This window comes from Asterias rubens, chromosome 3, assembly GCF_902459465.1.
Source record: "Asterias rubens chromosome 3, eAstRub1.3, whole genome shotgun sequence".
NCBI lineage: Eukaryota > Metazoa > Echinodermata > Asteroidea > Forcipulatida > Asteriidae > Asterias > Asterias rubens.
This window is the reverse complement of record NC_047064.1, coordinates 20,858,434-20,879,348: the sequence shown is the minus strand read 5'-3', so window position 1 is coordinate 20,879,348 and position 20,915 is coordinate 20,858,434. Positions and strand designations below refer to the sequence as shown.

General features: G+C 38.6%; 1 protein-coding gene across 1 annotated transcript; it reads left to right on the top strand.

The window, feature by feature from the left end:
- The first annotated feature begins 631 nt into the window (after positions 1-631).
- On the top strand, positions 632-19,574 carry LOC117288481 (NADPH oxidase 5-like). Its single transcript, XM_033769359.1, has 14 exons — positions 632-684; positions 5,081-5,189; positions 5,619-5,769; positions 7,954-8,164; positions 9,356-9,558; positions 11,283-11,483; positions 12,674-12,864; positions 14,815-15,009; positions 15,566-15,698; positions 16,169-16,779; positions 17,226-17,354; positions 17,770-17,982; positions 18,590-18,850; positions 19,380-19,574. The coding sequence occupies exons 1-14, from the start codon at positions 632-634 to the stop codon at positions 19,509-19,511; spliced, it is 2,793 nt and encodes a 930-aa protein (XP_033625250.1). The 3' UTR covers positions 19,512-19,574.
- Positions 19,575-20,915: the final 1,341 nt, after the last annotated feature.

The following is a 20,915-nucleotide window of genomic DNA, read 5'->3' as shown; positions in this document are numbered from 1 at the left end:
GACCTATGGTAAACCATGGAGGTATGGGGAACATGCACCAGAAATAATAGCGGCCTGTCATTATGTCTTTTTATCACAAATTAAATTGGTTGCACAAAACAGTTGATGGTATCCTTTGGTGAAGTAGCGACTGCCATTTTAAAACTTGGGCCTATTTGTAACGTCACAATGAAATCTGTCACTGGAACAGATTATTCCTAACAGGCGCTATAAAAAAAAATCCTATTATAAGTGTGATACACATGAGAAGTGATCTAGATTTTCACATCGTGTTAAAATGCTGGGGCACACTGAACTTGTATTTGCATATTCACTCAACCTTTAGGAACAAAGGTTTTGCAATTTCTACCAATGCAACAAAATGCTTTGAAATTATTCATGCAAGTACACAATGCGTTGTACATGTTATAAAAGGTAGCGTTTAAGACAACGTCACAGACTCGTCTTAATGTGCCACAACTCATCAACTCCACGAGTTGTCACCGACGGCTGATTGTGACATTTTGTGACATCTTCAACTTGACGGAGCATTGGAAGCCGGGAACGTTGTCCCCACTCGGGAGATCGAGAGCTTGATGATAAACGTCGCCAAAACGGTTATAAAGGTTTGGCTTGAATACTTCATGCTGAGATGTCGCAGTCTTTTAAAGATCGCACGAAGAGCCAGCGTGATGTCCGGCTAAGGTGAGTATAGGTAGGCTATTGCCTAGGCATACGGGTATAGGCTATAAAGGGTACGCTGTCTGAAACAGTTTTCTTTGTATTTAAGGCACTGGGGTTAATTTCACAATGAGTTATTAAAGACTATGTCTAGGATAAATTACTGTTCCTAATCTCTCAGGACTAGTCCTGACTCTTGGCGAAATCGACACTATTGGTTCTTACTCGAAATCTTTATTTGCATACAAACTTACTTGGTATCGAGCAATGGAGAGCTGTTGATAGTCTAACATAATTATTGTTAGAAACGGCTCCTTTCTGAATTGAAGTAACGTAGTTTTTGAGAAAGAAGTAAATTCTTACTAACTAACTAATTAACTTACTAAACAAATAAATAAACAAACAAGAATAACTACGAAAAATAAACAAATAAGTAAACAAATAAATAAGATAGTATAAAACAAGTAAATAAGTAAAATAAATGGTCTTATTTGATTATTTAATTCACGTAACGTTTCCATAAAATAAACTAACTTTACATTTTGTTGTTAATTAATGTCCGCGTTTAATATTATCTGACAAAATAATTTAAATTCATAGATTTTGAGCTTAATTCCAATTACCGAACTTTCCCTGATGTTTGAGATTGATTTGTCACATTTAGCAAATTTTGTGATACATAGCTTCTCTCCAATGTCCGGGTAGGGCCTGTTATTAGTTACTCCATGTTGTTTACGACTAGCTGTTTCTCAAGAACTCAAATTTCTATAGAATAAATTTTGGAGACTGGATAACTGGAGTTGTAAAAATCCTCTTATCTTGATTTATAAGCGCAGTTCTTGTTGCTGACCACTCTCTAAAAGGATTTAAGAAAGAAGCAGTAAACAATACTCGTCAGGGTTAAGAGGACACGTGACCTTGTGGTGGGTGCTTTGGGATATAATAAGCGTTTGTTGTAAAAAATATTTTTTTTAAACATGTTAAAACACGTTTTTTGGAAAGATGATTTAAAGACCCCGGACACTATTGGTAATTGTCAATTAACAGTCTCCTCCCTTGGTGTATCTGAACGAATGCATTAAACAGCGAACCTGTGAAAATTTGAGCTCAATTGGTCAACGAAGTTGCGAGATAATAATGAAAGAAAAAACACCTTGTCACATGAAGTTGTGTGCTTTCAGATGATTTATTTCGAGACCTCAAATTCTAAATCTGAGGTCTCGCGGAAAATCAATTCGTTCTCAAAAACGTTACTTCAGAGGGAGCCGTTTCTCACAATGTTTTATACTATCACCAGCTCTCAATTACTTTGTAACCATTATGCTACAAATTACTTTGAGTAACTACCAACAGTGTCCACTGCCTTTAAAGACACTTGACACGATTGGTAGAAATGTCAAAGACCCGGTATTCTCACTTGGTGTTTCCCACCAACATAAAAATATGCATAATACAACAAATCTGTGAAAATTTTGAATGAAATGGTCATTGAAGTTGCAAGATAATAATGAAAGAAAATCATCCTTGTTGCACAGGTTTTTGTGCTTTCAGATGCCGAAAAAGGGCTTCAGGCCTGACGTCGTTTAATATTATTGAGTGAGAAATTACCTCTTTCTAAAAAAACATGTTACTTTGAGGGAGCCGTTTCACAAAATGTTTTATAATATCAACAGCTCTCCGTTGCTCATCACCAAGTAAGCTTGTATGTTAACAATAGTTTGGGGTAAAAACCCAAAGTGTCAATGCCTTTAAAAGTAACATAAAATGATCTACACAAAACTGCCTCGAAATCTTGTGGTTTTTCCGTTCACTCCATAACTACGATCCGCCATTTTGAGGGGTCAGAAATAATTTCGAGCAAGTTCGAGCGTCGACCATTGTCAACCGCTTGTCAATGTTTGGTAACCTATCCATTCAATAGGCCTACATCATTGGTACCAGGCAAAATCGACCAATGGTCGACAGGAGTCCCTCGCTTGAACTCGACCCATGTGACTTCAATTCATGACAAACGCCTTTTTTATAGCCCAAAACCCACTAAATTCAGGACGCCTGAAAATAAGAAGGTTTGACGGTCCGAAGTAGTCCGAAGGTTCGATAGTCTGAAGGTTCGATGGTCCGAATTGACAATTAGGTCCGAACTGACAATAAGGTTCGATCGTCGATTCAGACTATCGGACCTTATCGTCGATTCGGACTACCGAACCTTCGGACCAGTGAACCTTCGGATCAATGAACATTCGGACTAATGAATCTTCGAACTATCGCATCAAATGTTCGAATTAACGAACCCTATTTCGTTTTCGGACTATGAACCCCCTGTTATGGGAAATTTGTGTGATCGGACTATCGAACCTCCGAACTACTGAACATCCGGACTAACGCACCTTCGGACTATCGGTTGGACACCTCCAGGACTACGTGTCACTGTAACTCGATGGCGAAGCAGTTATTACAGGATTTTACCGTTAACCTTGAATAAGGGAATCAATGTGTGGTGAAGAGGTTTTCAACTAGTGGTTTAATCCCAACGAGGCCTGGTTCTTGACAATTTTACCGAAACGAAGTAGAGGTAAATTATAAAGAACTGGGCCTCGGCGGGTTTAAACCGCTAGCTGAAAACCGATTCAACACACTTTGATTCCCATTCATAAATACCTTTTCGGTCAAAAACATCATCACTTTTTGTTCAAAAGGTAAAATAAATGCAAAAAATACAATTTTGTTCAATGATTTCTTTCAACACAGCACCCCTCCAGCTATGAAATGGTAAAGCCCTCCGCCGCCCTCGGGTAAACAACTCCTTATAAGGGAATGCTGTGCGCGTCGCGCGTATCGCGTGATGTGGCACAACTGTTTCAGCCGTTCAGCCGTTGCTCTCGGACCAATAGGAATGAAGAAACTATCTTATAAGATCAGGTGCAAGGTCGCGTGTCACGCCCATGAATTAACACTTTTTATCGGTCATAAACAAAGGTTTATACACACCAACGTAACGCGCTCCCCACCGATTGGAAGAAACTGTCTGAGGTATTTATGAATAATGTTTCATTATACAAAACATTTTTTTTTATGATGTCGACCACGAATCTTTTTCTGGTATGTGATAAGTTCAAATCGTGTGTGTACCTTTGTCCTAATCCCACATCGCCAAGCCATTTTCACATAACCACCCTCCAGATCAGTAAGGTTTGAATAGTCTTTCCGCACATGTAAAGAAAAAGAAAGCATTCCTACATGTATAACACTGACCTTTAAAGACGGGTTGAGTGTACTTTTCGTGTAAAATGATTTAGGTTTTTGAATTGTGTAGTTTGATAAAGAAATATAAAAAAAAAACTGTTGCGTTGATCTATTTGTCATGTTTGGCGACATATTATACAGTCCCCTTAATAACACTGACCTTTAAAGACGGGTTGAGTGTACTTTTCGTGTAAAATGATTTAGGTTTTTGAATTGTGTAGTTTGATAAAGAAATATAAAAAAAAAACTGTTGCGTTGATCTATTTGTCATGTTTGGCGACATATTATACAGTCCCCTTATTCAATACACTTGGCCCTTGCAGATTTATTAGGACAACGTTTAACATTTTTAGTTAAGCTATAATATCAATGAAAGTAGTATTATTCTAAAGTTTACATACTGTTTTTGTTGTTGATTGTGCCAACTTGTGCATTCTAGATGCTCTGTGGTTCAATCTAAGGCCAACAAGAGGCTCAATTGAAACAAAACCAACAACCTTCAAAATTTGAGCTGTAGAGTTTGGGTCTTTTTGGCAATACTTTATTGGGCTGGTCGGGCGGTTGGAAATAAAAATGTATTGTGAGATTTGTCTAACATTGCGGCATCTACTGTGTGCAATAATGCAAGTACTCGCATTAAATAATAATGTCCACTGAGTTATAATTAGCGAGGGAAAAAAGGGTGTAATTTAAAGTTAGTTTCTTTACAAGATTAATGCCTGACAAAATAATTATGATATTTTACTTCATTACGACATTTCACAATTTAAAATGGGCCCGTGATTTTCTTATATTTTGTTATAGTTGCTCTGTTGTGTAATCTTAGACAATAAGATGCATACATTTTTTTTATCTTGTTGTAAAGCGCCTGGGAGCATTTTTAATGGATTTGGCGCTATATAAATGTTTTTTTTTTATGAAGGAAACAGAACGAAAAACCTTGAAAATTTGAGCTGTAGAATTTTTTATTTTTTTATTTAGACAAGTCTTTAGTTTTCATCAAAATAAAAAGATATGTGTAGTTGTTTGCCTGTAATGTACGCAAGAAATACGGAAAAAGACAAACATCTCAGAAACGTTACATAGAATGGTTAAAAACAAAAACAAATAACAAACAAACAAACCTTGTACAACCCCCCATTTTTGATATATAACTCATTTTTGTTTCTTCTGACAGGCCTTCTCGCAATGCTGATAACGAATGGCTGGCCTGGGTGGCTAAGAAATTCAAAGGTGCCCAAAATATCGACAGGCAAACTTTCAAAAAGGTCCTCCAAGTAAAAAATGTAAGTGGTGGAGCTGATTGACTTTCATAGACTAGTTTCTTTTCTTTAGATAAAGACTCATCGTTGGTATTTATTTTATTACTGATTTCGCTCTAGAGGCACTGGACGCCTTTGCAATTAGCAAGTACCAATATGCTCGCTTGGTGTGTCCCAACATAATGCTAACAATAAAAAGTCTGTGGAAATTTGAACTTAATAGGTCATCGAAGCTGCAAGAAAATAATGAAAGAAAAGCACCCTTCTTGCAAAATTTGTGTGCTTTCAGATATTTTGAGAACAAAAATACTTCTTTCTAAAAAACACGTTGACAAAGGGAGCAGTTTCTCTCAATTAAATGTGTTATACTATCAACTCTCTATTGCTCGTAGTCAGAGTATGCTAAAATTTATTTTGAGATACTATTTCTGAAGTCAATCTTTCCGTTTGTAGGAGTTTTTTGCAGATCGTTTCTTCGACGTGTTTGACGAGGATAAAACTGGCATGATATCCTTAGCTGAGATGATGGACGGTTTGTTCCTTCTCAACGAAGGAACAAAAGAAGACAAGATTCAATTCTTCTTCACTATGTACGACTTGGACAGTAAGATATTCCATCATGTTGGTCTTACTAGAAATATTACAAACTGAAGTGTACAGAGTTCTAAACTACGAGACGTTCAAAACTTGCTCTAAAAAGATGAGTGGAAAAGAAAGTAATCTTTCAACAATTGTTTTTTCAACAATGGTTTTTTGAAATTGAGATGATATTCATTTTACTTTGACCCGTCGTATTATGCAACCTTCACCCCACTCGGAAACAAACTTGCTCTTTAAAAATATTATAGATAATACCAAACCGGTAGACTGTAACACAAGAGGTTTATTAGGTTCCCGATTGGGTGAAGGTCCCCAATGCGTGCCAAACAGTACAGCAAGTGCAAACAAAAGAGGGACTAAAAGTAGGAGGTCCCGATTGCTCTACACGCTGGGGGTGGGCAACATAATGCAACAACTTTTACAGCTCAAATTATCTGGAAAGGACAATCCGTCAGAAACCACCGTTTCCCTGTTCGTATAGAATTGGAACAATTGAAAACACTTAACAATTGGATGAGTGTAGATGTCTAGCCATTGACACCTACTTGCACTTTTAACGTCACATACAACTTGCAATATTCTGGAAATTTGTAATTTGCATCAACAACTTTTTTTTTTTTTATAAAGGTCCTTATAGAAATGCAAAATATAATGGGGTCGTTCAGTCAGCCATGCATAGAAATGATTGAAAGGTTCATAAATGTCATGTTTATCGCATCATGGGCGATGTAAGCCTCAATCATACTTCCTTCGAATTTGTCATGAACTTGACGCCCAAACTCTGTTTTCGGAAAAGAGTTGAGCTTAACTCAACCCCTGCGAATTATTCGTTGCGAATAACGTTGGTCAACATACATCGCATTCGTATATGCACCGGGCCCAATTTCATAGAGCTGCTTAAGCCCAAAATTTTGCTTAAGCAAAACAATCATTGCTTATAGTTAAATCAGATTACCAGCCAAGACTCCACTTAATTGTTGTGTTAAGTAAACAACAGCTAAATACCAATCACAAACAATGTATAATATGGCATGAAATTGTGGCCAGTAACATGCGTAAAATAAGCGAGCTATGTCGTACTTAAGCAATTTCTTTTGCTTAAGCAGCTCTATGAAATTGGCCCCTGGGGCTGTTGAATGTTAACACAAGAGATATGACTAAAGCACAGAGAGAGCTTGGAGAAAAAAACACTTTTAGAAATCGGCGAAACATTAAGGCGTCGCCTCGCTCCGTTAACCGAAACGGTTGTAGGTCACAAGTTTTTACGATTTTGTTAAAATATCATGTCACGGATATTTTTACGTTAATTGGCATACTGAGTGAAGCTTGGCAGAATATTCCATAGAGTTAGTGGGAAATGCTTGTCATTTCACTTGTTAAAAACAAGGAATCTATAGGAATTGCCTTGCCTAATTAAAATTTAGTAGATTATACTAAACGGCGCATACTTGTTAAGTTTTTCCCTCGAATGAGTAAATAGAATAAACTTAATTGCAACGGCTTAAGGTAAATACAGAGTCAAAGGCAAATAATGACCAACATTAATTTAAACGTCTTAAAGGCACTTCACACGTTTGGTAAAGTCAAAGACCAGTAGTCCCACTTGGTGTATCCCAACATACATAAAATAGCGGGTCTATGAAAATTTTGACTCAATTCATCATCGAAGAATACACGAGAGAAAAATGAATAAAAGAAAACACCCTTGCACGGCCTTGTTTCTGCAACAAGGCATTTTTGCACAATATGTGTGCTATCAGATGGCTATAAAAAGGGTTTCAGGCCTGAAGTCTTTCTTTATTTGAGTGAGAAATTACATCTTTCTCAAAAACTTCGTTACTTCAGAGGGAGCCGTTTCTCACAATCTTTTAAACTATTATCAACTCTCCGTTGCTCGTTCAAAAGTAAGTTTTTATGCCAATAATTACTTTGAGTAACCCATAGTGTCAAGTGCTTTTAACCAAACGCTGTCAGTAGACCTGCATATCAATGTCACCAAACCGAGGCTTGATGAACAAACTAGTCTGGTTCCTTTTTGTAAAAATGATTATTAGCATTCATTATAGTTATTTGATACGAGGAGCATGACCAAGATGGAGGCAGTATGTTAAAGGTCTATATGAGTTTGTTTTAGCTGGAGGGGATACTTCTTTAGATGATGACATTTGTATTAACCCTCTTCTTGAAGACAATGGTGAGCTCGACAAAGATGAGCTGAGGAGTCTCTTGAAGACAGGAATGGTTGAAAGTTCGGTACAGCTAAGTGAGAACAAGCTAAACCATCTGACAGACACACTGTTCACAAGTGCAGACCAAGACAACAGCGGTAGCATCTCATTTGATGAGTTCTTGGAAGTGTTGGTTCGGCATCCAGGCCTCATGGAGAACTTCTCAATCGGGTTGGTCAAATAATTTGAGTTGCAGATAAATTAATGGTTAACTCAAAAAGAGGAGTAATTCTTAATCGAGGGGCGTTCTGGCCTTTTGTCAAGGCCTTCGTGTCTTTGACAGCTTCGTAGAGCTGGGGTCCCAAGTGACTGGAACGGGAGACCACACACGGGAGTGGAGGAGAAGAATCTGTCAAAGCTATACGAAGGCCTTAACAAAAGGCTAGGGGCGTTCCCAACGAGGGGAACGCCCACTTAGTGGGCTCGCTACCAGTAACTATACTCTCTAAAAGTTCTATATTGAACTTCACTCCCAAACCATTAGACTTGTGGACAAGTTGTTAAATGTCTGTCGCTCGTTGTGATAGCGTCCCGACTAGCACCGCGATTTCTGCGGTAGTCTAGCCCCCGAGGCTGCTGCTCTCACGACTGCGGTCCCAGTTAATGGGGAGTTGAAGTCGGGCAACCAGCAGATCGCGCGAGAGCACGGCGCCACAACTCGACTATCTCACCGTGTGGGACCATTAACGACTTGTGCACAAGTCTACCAGTATAAACCTGTAAACAGAATGTTTCCTATCTTATACCATGTGACCTGTGATGTCACATGTTTACAAAAGAGTCGCAGAGCCTTGACTTCCTGAAGCCACGATTTCTCAAGGAAAGAAATCATTCAATCTTGCATTTTATTGACGTTAGGAATGGGGCACATTCCCAAAACCTATTAGAAGCTGTGTGTAGTTCATCTTGAAGATATTTTGAAATTAGGAAACAAAATGTCTACTTTGTTTGTATTACCACCTCATCAAAATATCTCAAGTTTATATTTATTCATTCCGTTTAAAAACAAAACATTGCAATCAACAGAAGACTGAGAAAAAACACACATGCTAACAAAGAATTACGAGAGAAAAAAAAACCCACGCAGCAGCCTGTATTAATATGAGCTATGGTGGACAATTGGATTACATACTGCGTGGTTCGGTTTTATACAAACAAATTTACCCATACCCAATAGTGTGATTGGATTGTGTCCACCGTACCTCAAAATGGTTTAAAGGGATTACCCTATAAAATCACCATCTAAAAGACCAACCCCATTTACAAGAAAGTCTACTGCCACCTAGCGTTCCAAAGTCTCCCATTAAAACAGGATAATAAATACATTTGCAAACCCTTATAGTTATTTTCTGTTCTCTTTAGAGCGTCAGCATGGTTAAAATCATCTCAAGTCAAGAAAACGAATCAAGACGTTCGTTCCCACACTACAGCAGCGAGCTACATCTTGAATAACATCAAACGGATCGGATTTCTGCTCTTTATTTTCCTCATCAATCTCATTCTTGTCCTCGAAGCCGTTATAAGATATTCCAAGACGGCGGATTCCAACTGTTTTTTTTTAGCTGGTATGTTGGATTTGAAACTTTACATGGTGGAAGTATTAACTAAGAGAGGTTTTGCGGTAGCACCATGTGAACAATAAGGGAATCAGTGTGTGGTGAAGAGGTTTTTAACTAGTGGTTTAGCCCCAAGGCCTGGTTCTCGATAATTAACCGAGAGATGAAGTCGAGGTAAATTATCAAGAACCAGGCCTCGGCGGGTTTAAACCACTTTGGTTCCCATTCATTAATACCTTTCGGTCCAAAAACATCAACACTTTTGGTCAAAAAGTAAAATAAATGCAAAAATTATATTGTTCAATTATTTCTTTCAACCCAACACCCCTCCAGCTATGAAATGGTAAAGCCCTCCGCGTCCCTCGGGTAAACAACTTCTAAAAGGGAATGCCGTGGGCGTCGCGCATATCGCGTGATGTGGCACAACTTTCCCGGCCGTTGCTCTCGACCAATAGGAACGAAGAAACTGTCTTATAAGTACATGTGCAAGCAGGCGTGTCACGCCCATGTTTCAACACTTTTTACCGGTCATAAACAAAGGTTTATACACACCCACGTGACGCGCTCTCCACCAATAGGAATAGCGAAACTGTCCGAGGTATTTATGAATCTCTCTTAACAGGCAGTGGACACTATTGGTAATTACTCAAAATAATTATTTGCATAAAACCTTACTTGGTAACGAGCGAAACAATGGAAATTTACCCGGTATGTCTGCTGCCACCTAGCGTTGGAAAGTCTCCTATTGAGCTCAAATTTTCACAGATTTGTTATGTAATGCATATATTGAGATACACCAAGTGAGCAGTGTTGGTTCTGAAAAGAACTGGTGTAGGTAATGACTCAACTTTTCGATCAGTATGCTCTGATTGTTTTCACTACTCAAACGAGATATTCACATGGTGTCCCACAAACCTCTCTTAGCTGTGTATGTTGATCGTAATTTCTCAATGCGGAATTACCCTTTCACAAAAAACAGTTTACGCAAACATGCAGCGCCCTTTTGTCGCCAACATTACTTCAAAAAGGTCAACTTTTTTAATGTTTGAGTGAGAAAATTTACATCTTTCTCAAAAACAACCAGTGTGGGCCGTTTTTCAAAATGTTTAATACCATCAACAGCTCTCCATTGCTCGTTACCATGTAAGGTTTATACACCACTGGTCTCCAGTGCTTTTAAAGACACTGGACACTATTGGTAATTGTCAAAGATCAGTCTTCTCACTTGGTGTATCTCAACATAATGCACAAAATAACAAACCTGTATAAATTCGAACTCAATTGGTCGTCGAAGTTGCGAAATACTAATGGAAGAAAAAAACATGCCACACAAAGTAATAAAATTTAAATATTTAAGTGGAAAATTACTTCTTTATCAAAACAACTATACTTCAGAGGGAGCCGTTTCTCACAATGTTTTATACTATCATCAGCGTTCCATTGCTTGTTACCAAGTAAGTTTTTATGCTAACAAATTGTTTGAGTAATTACCAATAGTGTCCATGGGTCGATTTCACAATGAGTTAGGACTCGTCTTATCTCAAGTTTTTAGGACGAGTAACTCGACATTACTTTAATCTTAAGGTCTGAATGCTATACAGTGTAGGGTTGGGACTCGTTCTACGTCCTAAGATTAAATCGGCGGCATTGCTTTTAAATAAACACAATACTAAAATAAAAAAGGTGAAGCAAATATCTTGATAACCAAGAGATGTTTACTATTTTTCCCGCAGCTCGTGGTTGTGGCAGTGCGCTAAACTTCGACTGCTCCGTGGTTGTTCTTCTGATGCTCCGTAAGGTCCTGAGTTTCTTAAGAACGACATGGTTGTTGCGTTGTCTACCATTTGATGACACCATCAACATTCATAAACTAATCGGCTACTTGTGTTTTGTCCTTGGCATAATACACACCATTGGGCACGTCGGTAATGCACGTAAGTTCATTTTAAATTGGGCTACTTCCCTTCTCTACTGCGCATGAATTTAAAAATGGAAAGACATTTTATACCTACATTTTTCATGAATTTGATTTCGAGACCTCAGATTTGGAATTTTGAGGTCTCGAAATCAAGCATCTGAAAGCACACAACTACGTGTGACAAGGGTGTTTTTTTCTTTCATTATTATCTCGCAACTCCGACGACCAATTGAGCTCAGATGTTCACAGGTTTGTTTTTTTATAGATTTATTATGTGGAGACACACCAAGTGAGAAGACGGTTTTACCAATAGGGTCCAGAGTATTTAATACCAGGCGGGCTCTTAGAGGATAACACCCATGCCGCCATACTGTGACGGGGACAACCCTATTTCAGCCAAGGAGTAAAGGCGACAACGTGTGTCTGGTGACAGTTGATTTTGGTTATCCCAAATTAAAGGCAGTGGACACTATTGGTAATTGTCAAAGACTAGCCTTCACAGTTGGTGTATCTCAACATATGCATAAAATAATAAACCTGTGAAAATTTGAGCTCAATCTGTCAACGAACTTGCGAGATAATAATGAAAGAAAAAAAAACAACCATGTCACACGAATTTGTGTGCGTTTAGATGGTTGATTTCGAGACCTCAAGTTCTAAATCTGAGGTCTTGAAATCAAATTCGTGGAAAATCACTTCTTTCTCGAAAACTATGGCACTTCAGAGGGAGCCGTTTCTCACAATGTTTTATACCATCAACCTGTCCCCATTACTCGTCACCAAGAAAGGTTTTATGCTAACAATTATTTTGAGTAACTACCAATAGTATCCACTGCCTTTAAGTGTACAGACCTCACCTTGAGGTGACCGTCCGGTCTTGTGACGTAATAGGCGATCTCTCGTAAATATTTCCGTTCGATAAGCACATTCGCTAGCATATTCTCCCCAGTGTGAGAGTAGCATTACTCAACCGGAGAAATCAGTTTACCACTGCTAACCACAAAAACTGGAATGCTTAGCAACAATCAACAGTTTGCTAGCCGTTTTAATTTAGTGTTTACTTTACTCCTGATCCACTTTTTAAACCACTTTCCGGGTTAGTTCCGTGTCAGAATGACCCATAAAGGAGCAGGAACCCGGGACCCGGAATCCAGGTCAATTTTAATACGGGATTTTATATGATTATGTTTGTGTTTGTTCATACAGTAATATTGCAAACCTACAAAAACTTCACGGCGGTAGAGCTGCTATTTACCGATCCGGGCCTCCTGCCAGTTGGTCTGCGAGTCGGTGAGCTGGAGGGAAGTGCCTTCATCACGGGCTGGATCCTCATTGCGGTCTTGCTGATCCTCATTTGCGGTTCGGTCCCCTACGTCAGACGGTCTGGACACTTTCAGGTGAGTGGGTGAAGCAAAAACGCAAGTCCGAAGCAACAGTTGCTGTATGTTGTTGTCTTCAAACGACAATTGAAAAAGTAATGGGTTTATCTCAACACCATTGAGTTTCAGACAACCCTCTTTATCATTTATTCGACCTCAACAGTACAAGTACAGAATATACAAACAAGGCAACAATGTAAGGGGAAAAAATCATAACATAAACGAAGACGCTAAAAAACATTATGAGTAAAAAAAAAGAAAAGAAAAAAAGTGAACAATAAATAAACAAGTTAATATTGTGGTTCGCTGGATTTTGACCCTTTGTCATGTAAATTTTTATAGTGTGCTTTTTTCGGTCGCAGTGGAGATCTTACCTTTTTCCAATTTTGTGTCCTTTTGATCAGAAATCGTCACCAATTTCACGAAGGGCCAAAAACCTTAAAATTCGATAAAAAACTGATTTTGATTTTTTTGGTGGATTTGACTATTGTGATCGGGATCTAACTATTTACAAAGTTATAGGTCTCAAAACTGTGTAGTTTCCTAATTACGCTAATTTGATGAATGACAAAAACCTCAAGAACCTGGAATTATGTTTTCAAGAAGAGCCAAAAACCTTTTTGGAATTTTTTGTTATACGTTACCACGTTGATTGTAAAGCTGGCACAGTGCCAATCATGAGCGCGCCGGCTTTTGCGTTTTCACGACGAGCCAAAAACTTAAAAGGACAAAAAATAAGCACCACCCGGAATTGTGTTTTCACGAAGTGCAGAAAAGTGTATTGCTCTACACGTGTAATTATCCCTTGGTAAGGTGCCAAAAGTGGGTGCTCCGGCTTTTGCGTTTTCACGAACAGCCAAAAAATTTATACACGACGTGCTGCACGCAGACCATGTTTTGTAACGTTTCCACGAAAAGAACATTTTGTTAATTAAATAATTACTCATTAATTAAACATGTTAGGGACAAAATTGAAACAGATTTGTATGATTTAGGATCTCTTCTTCCCTGACATGTAAAAAATTCAAAGATTAAATTTCGAATAATCTACCAACTTGTAGTTTCAAAATTAGCTAAACTTAAAACGCGGTTTTCTCGAAACAGACATTTTTGGCTGCAGAGGACTTTTTAGCCCTTCGTGAAATTGCTGACGAAATGGGGGTCGCTTATTTATTTTGGTATTTTATTCCGTGTAATATGATTGTTTGTAATGCAATGTTTTTACTAAATGTTTGCTACTTTTTTAACTGCTGTGTATTTTAAAAAACCATAATGCTGTTTTTGCTCATGTTTTTTAATCCTGCATTTTAATGTTTTTACTTGACTGTACGGCGCTTTGAAACAGTGGTAAAGCGCTTTATAAATGCATTTAAGTTAAATTTAGTTAAGTTAAGGTGAGTTAATTAATTACACAAACAATCAGTCAATCAATAAATAATACACGACATAATTAAGTGAATAAATAAGCAATTAAATAAGTAAGTAAACAAACAAGCGAAAAATAATTATTATGGAGGGGAACTGATTATTTGTTTACAATGGACAGTTGATTAGTGTACAATGGCATCATAGGGTGCAAGAGCAATGTGTACAGACGTAATTTTCCTCATTCTGAATACTGGTGTCCTGTATAATTATAACAACGCTCGGGTTATAAGACCATGCCCCAGCGATAGCGAGCTGGGCCCAGTTTCATTGCTCTGCTTACCGTAAGCACAGAATCGGCGCTTACGGAAGCAGGGAACTCAGTGCTAACTGCAAGCGTATTTAACGGGTTAGCAGGGAATTTTGGCTTCTGGGCGTGCGGACTCCGCGTTACTATGGATTCTACGCTTACTACAAGGCTAGCGCAGATATTCGTCGCTTGCACGTAAGCGGCGAATCGTGATCGTAAGCGCAGAATTCGGCGGTAAGCAGAGCCATGAAATTGGGCCATGTATTTTATTGCCATGTCTCTTGTACTCGCAGGTGTTTTTCTGGACCCACAAGATTTGTTACTGTCTCTTCTGGTTCGTGCTCATTCTCCATACGCCCAGCTTTTGGTTATGGTTCATTCTTCCCGCGTTTTGTTTCATCCTTGAGAAGGTCTTTGAGACGAAGCTTGTCAAGAGGCTTCGATTTGGAAAAACGTACATCAAGGAAGTTAACTTACTACCCTCCGGGGTAAGTATAAATGCACTGGGGTGGACCTTACAAAGAGTTAAGACGACAGTCTTAGCTCGAGTTAACTTAGGACTAGCCTTAAGTCTGTAATAACTCCTGACTAGTCCTAACTTACGTCTTTGTGAAATCGACGCCCGATGGACACTATTGGTAAATACTCAATAACTGTTAGCATACAAACTTACTTAGGCGGTAAGTGAAGGGCTGTTGATGGTGTAAAACAGTGGGAGAACCGGCTCCCTCTGAAGTAACGTAGTTTTTGAGGAAGAGGTAGTTTCTCACTCAAATGATAAAACACTTCAGGCCCAAGCCTTTTATCAGATGATGCAACAATGGGTTGTTTTCTTTCATTTTTCTCTTGCAACCGCGATGACCAATTAAGTCAAAATCTTTCAAAATGTTTGATTCCGCGGAAAGAAAATAATGTGCTTCTCTTCGGTCACGGTCAGGTGTAATAATGGGCCACCAGTGCTTCAGTACTACGGTGGCCGATTAGAAACATCAGACACTACTGAAACTTTCATACTGAGAAAGTCTGTGTAACATTTGCTTTCAGGTGACCCATTTGGTCTTGCCGAGACCGCGGAACTTCAAGTACAAGGCTGGCGACTACATCTTCATCCAAATTCCCGGCCTGGCGAAGCATGAGTGGCACCCGTTTACAATAAGCAGTGCACCGGAAGAAATTGGTGAGCCAATCAAACTTTAAGTCAATGCTCTTGGGTTAATTTTACGGCGATTCCTTATTTTAACAAGACAGCCATTAGCACATAGCATGATGGCGCCCTTTGAGAGGCAGCAACATGGCATTTTGTGCTCAGTGAACTTTTTTTTTTACAGATTTAGCTGTTTTTCTCCTTTTTTGATATCAATGTTTGAAAGCTTTTTAATAACTAAAATGTAATATTTTGTAATTATTGTAAATTATGTCGCAATTCAGCGGTATGCTGCAACGGCATTTTTAAATAAATAAATCAATTTATAAACCAATTTATTGTAACCTTTTTATTTAAAAACGCTAGTTCCACATACCTTGCAGGACAATACCGAACGCTTTGATATACCCTATGATTGTGATAAAGCACTACATACAAATTTTGTATTATCAGTATTAAAAGATTAGGTAATAACATTGTTATTATTTTCATCCTGCCTGTAGATACTGTTTCTGTGCATATCCGCTCTGCCGGCAACTGGACCAAGCGACTCTATCACATGTTCGACCTCATGACGTCACACTCCATTAAACGCGGGCATATCAGCGTCACTTCACTAACCTCTAACCAGGGGAATGTTAACAAAGGATTTGAAATGTCACCAACGGATGGTGGGGATGAAGAGGCAAACGTCGCCACGGTAGAAGAGTACAAGGTTGACCATTCAGGGATGGATGGATCAGATGAGGACTCGTCCGAGTACGAGTTGGATTTTGAGGAGGATGAAGTGCGCCCTCATTTGACGATCCGACGAGTCAGTTACCAGCCTCCTGAAGAGCTACCCACGACTGAGTGGAAAAAGGCGCATGATGCTCCGACCATAATGGAGAAAACCGGGGAGGAAGAGGAGGATGAGGTGGACGATGAAGCAGAAGAGGATAAACACGAGGAGGAGGTTGATGAACACGATAAGGAGGTTGATGAAAACGAGAAGGAGGTTGATGAAAACGAGATGGAGGTTGAGCAGGCAGTGGCGGTGGTGAAGAAGGAGGCCAGATTTGCAAATGAACACCAGGACACTTCTGATGTTGCTGAACTCACTTTAGGAAATGATGTGAGTTGACAACCAAAGTTATATAATAAACTTTTTTTCAGAAGACGGTCAGAGCATACTGATCGAAACGTCGAAATGAACCCAACAGTTCTTTTCAGAACCACCCCAACCTAAAGATAGTCATTACATGGTGCTACCGTAAACCTCTCCATATCATTATTTCCACCATGCAAAGTTTCAAATCCTACCAAGTTATATAATTATTCATTCTAAGTGGTTATTCTTATCCAATGTCGTATTCACATCAATAATTGCACTTTGGTAAAGAATATCTGCCAAACTATTTTGTCATGTTGAGTTATGTTTTGCTTGCAATTGTTGAGATCAATAATGTATAGGATTCGAAATGCCCTTTGACTTTCCCATAATCATTTTAAGAGCGTATTATATCGTGTTTTTTGTTTGATCAAACGTTTATTTTTTGATATTATTTTTTTATTTTGAAGAGCGCTTCAGTGACGGTTGAGATCGAACCAACCTCGCCCTCTTCGTACAAGAACTACGATCGACGCAAGAGCAAGCCCTTCGTTAAGCCGAATGTCAAGTTTGATTTGAAAGCAGGTGGACGATTACGAGTAAGTAAAATGTTTGAATGTAAACTTTAATGTCCTCGGCGGCTGAGTTGGATTGAAGGCGTGTCCTGGCCGAGTGGATAAGAGCACTTGACTCAAGCTCTGGTGTTTCTGATCAGCAGAGTGTTTGGTTCTAGTCTCAGTCGTGACAAATTGTTGATTGTCTTGTACAACGTAAATATAGGGGTCGATATTAAATAGTCAATCTGCGTCGGTTGACGTATGACGTTACAAAAAAGGATGGGCGGAGTCACCGCCAAACAACTTTGTATGTTATGTTCAAAATATAGATCTCGAAAAATTATCACTCCAGCAATTTGTTTGCTTGTTAACATAATATACTTTTATGTAAACAAAAATGAACAATATATTTCCAGGCGACTTTAAGAAACCTTTTTCCTGTTTTTTGTTTTGGAAGGTTCACATCCAGGGACCGTACGGTACCCCAAGCACCAGCATCTTCCACTCAGAGCATGCCGTGATGATCGGAGCAGGAATTGGTGTCACTCCCTACGCTTCCATTCTCCAATCCATCATGTACAGACATCGTAACATTATCAGCGAATGCCCGAACTGCAACCACTCCTGGGTGGATCTAGAAAGACAGAAGCGCGCCCTCAGAGTCAGGAAGGTTTGCTTCTTTAATGTCTTTTTTGTTTGTTGAATTTTAATTGAATTTAGGCTGTGTTTGTCCAGGATGTAGCCCTCGTCACGAATCTGCCACTCGTCAAGAAGGTTTGCTTCTTTAATGTCTTTTATGTTTGTTGGATTTTAGTTGAATTTAGGCTGTGTTTGTCCAGGATGTAGCCCTCGTCACGAATCTGCCATTCATCTCTAGCTGTTCTCGTCCTGCCTAGAGCTAATGTCATCCCTCCTTCTTCTTTGTCTGCCTCTTCCCCCTTTTCCCTGATGTCCTTGTTTGCTTGTATACGTTGGGATACACCAAGTGAGAATACCGGTCTTTGACAATGTCTAAGGTGCCGTGCCTTGAAGCATACATTTTAAAGAAGACACCTGCATGTAAAGGTCCACGAGTGACATCTCTTTAACAAAATGTAATGCTTTTTATCATAACAATAAATATTTTGAATGAATCTTTAATCTTTGAATATAATTGGTGATTCAAGTATTTTGAAAACCTTATGAAAGTTGGAAATGGTAAATCTGTAAATCATTTTCAAGTCGGAAATGGTAAATCATTTTGAACAAGTTCGAACATACCTTCTCCTGCATTCTAGGTGGATTTCATTTGGATGAACCGTAACTACATGGCCTTTGAATGGTTCGTTGACTTACTCTTACATCTGGAGAATCAACAGAGTGAATACTCTCTGGATCGGTTCCTAGACATCCACCTCTTCATTACCGGTATGAAGCGATTTGACCTGAAGAATATTGGCCTCCAGATGGCGCTAGACTTGGTCCATGAGAAGGAAAACCGTGATTTATTGACGGGACTCAAGACTAAACTACAAGCGGGGAGACCCGACTGGGAAAAGGTAGAATTCTTATTTCCACTATAAATTCGCAGTATTTTTTTGTGTGCACAAGTCTATATATAAAGTGTTTTCTAACTGGAGATTTCGAGTCATGGGTGAGATTGCCTAATCATATGGCATTATAGTCAATCGGGTCTGTCTGATAGAACGTCATTGCACCTGTTTTTGCTGGGAATTGAACGAGTAGTTATTAACTAAAATGTGTTTTCGGTCTACTGGCTGCACACCGGTTGGTACAGCATGTGAGAGACGGAGAAACCTGGTAATTAATTAGCAAAATTCAATCATAATTGAGATTCTTTATTGGCACTTGCGTCCCTCAAAACATGGGCCCAATTTCATATAACTGCAGAGGGAGCCGTATCTCACAATGTTTTATACTATTTATACTATCAATCTTTCCCCATTACTCGCAACCAAGTAAGGTTTAAGCTAATAATTATCCCACTGCCTTTAATCTGAACGATTCAAGATTCTTCCTTCTATGAAAACTGACGTTTAATAGCATTAACTTGCACCATTTCTGCAGCTATTCACAAAAATCAAGTCTGAGAACAGAGGGAAGGTGTCAGTGTTCTTCTGCGGAGCACCAGCTCTCGGATCTGTCATCAAAAGCCAATGTAATACCTTCGGCTTCAAATTCCACAAAGAGAGCTTCTAGATAACCTGAACGTCTGACGTCATTCTTCGAGGCTCGTGAATAAAGACAGGGGCCCAGGCTAGCTTCTAGAGAGTCAGCATCGTGTCATAGACAAAAGGGAAAGATGTCTCTTTTAGATGTTATAAACTGTCTTAATACAAAGAAAAGGTAAACAAAACAACCCTAAATACATAACAAAGACCAATCAGGAAACAAACTACATCCAAACAAACTCCACTCCACCCCACCCCACCCCCCCCCCCCCCCCAAAAAAAAAGAAGAAGAAGAAGGAAAACAAAACAAAACGAGCTTAACAATTCAGTTATTGAACTAGACATATGACGTCACTATGTTGTACCGTATATTGATTCAAGGAGATTAAACACACCTGGAAGAAAACCACCCACGTTACCAATGCCGCAATTTTGTACCTTATCTTGATTCAAGGGATTAACACACCTAGCTGGCGAACACAGCCCGCATTATCAATGTTGCACATTATCTCGATATGCAGAGGGTTATAAGCTTGCCAATATATAATTGCAACAGTTTTGCAAGCATAGCTTACACTACCTTAGAAATGTGTGGTTAAGGTTTGGTGTGAATAGAAACCTTATGCAGTTTACCCGTTATAGTTTAGTTATAAAGATTCTCACAGAATTGATTACATGCATGACAAGTAAAGTAATGGATTTCAATGTGCCAATTATAAAGTGTTTCTTTTTTTTCTATATCGGTTCCAGTGATGAACATAAAGAGCAATACCTAATATCAGTAATATTTTTTTTTTTTTTATCCCAGACAAGTTTAAATGTGTTTTTCTCGGCATTTTAAAATTGACATGAGATTTGAATGACTAAAATAATTTTCATGTTTTGGATATATTTTTTCAATACCTATTTAAGTAATATATTTTAATTTTTTTAATTTTTAAATAAACGGAATATTAATGTGTTTTTCTCGACAATACAAAATTCACAAATATTTGAATGAGTAACATTATTTGTATACTCTGGATATATTTTTGTACGTATATATATTATTTTGGGTCTAAAGGCAGTGGACACTATTGGTAATTACTCAAAATAATTATTGGCATAAAACCTTACTTTAATGGGGAGAGGTTGATAGTATAAAACATTGTGAGAAACGACTCCCTCTGAAGTGACATAGTTTTCGAGAAAGAAGTAATTTTCCACGAATTTGATTTCAAGACCTCAGATTTAGAATTATAGGTCTCGCAATCAACCATCTAAACGCACACAACTTCGTTTGACAAGGGTGTTTTTTTGTTCATTATTATCTCCCAACCTCGACGACCAATTGAGCTCAAATGTTCACAGGTTCGTTATTTTATGCATGAGTTGAGATACACAAAGTGAAAAGACTGGTCTTTTGACAATTACTAATAGTGTCCAGTGTCTT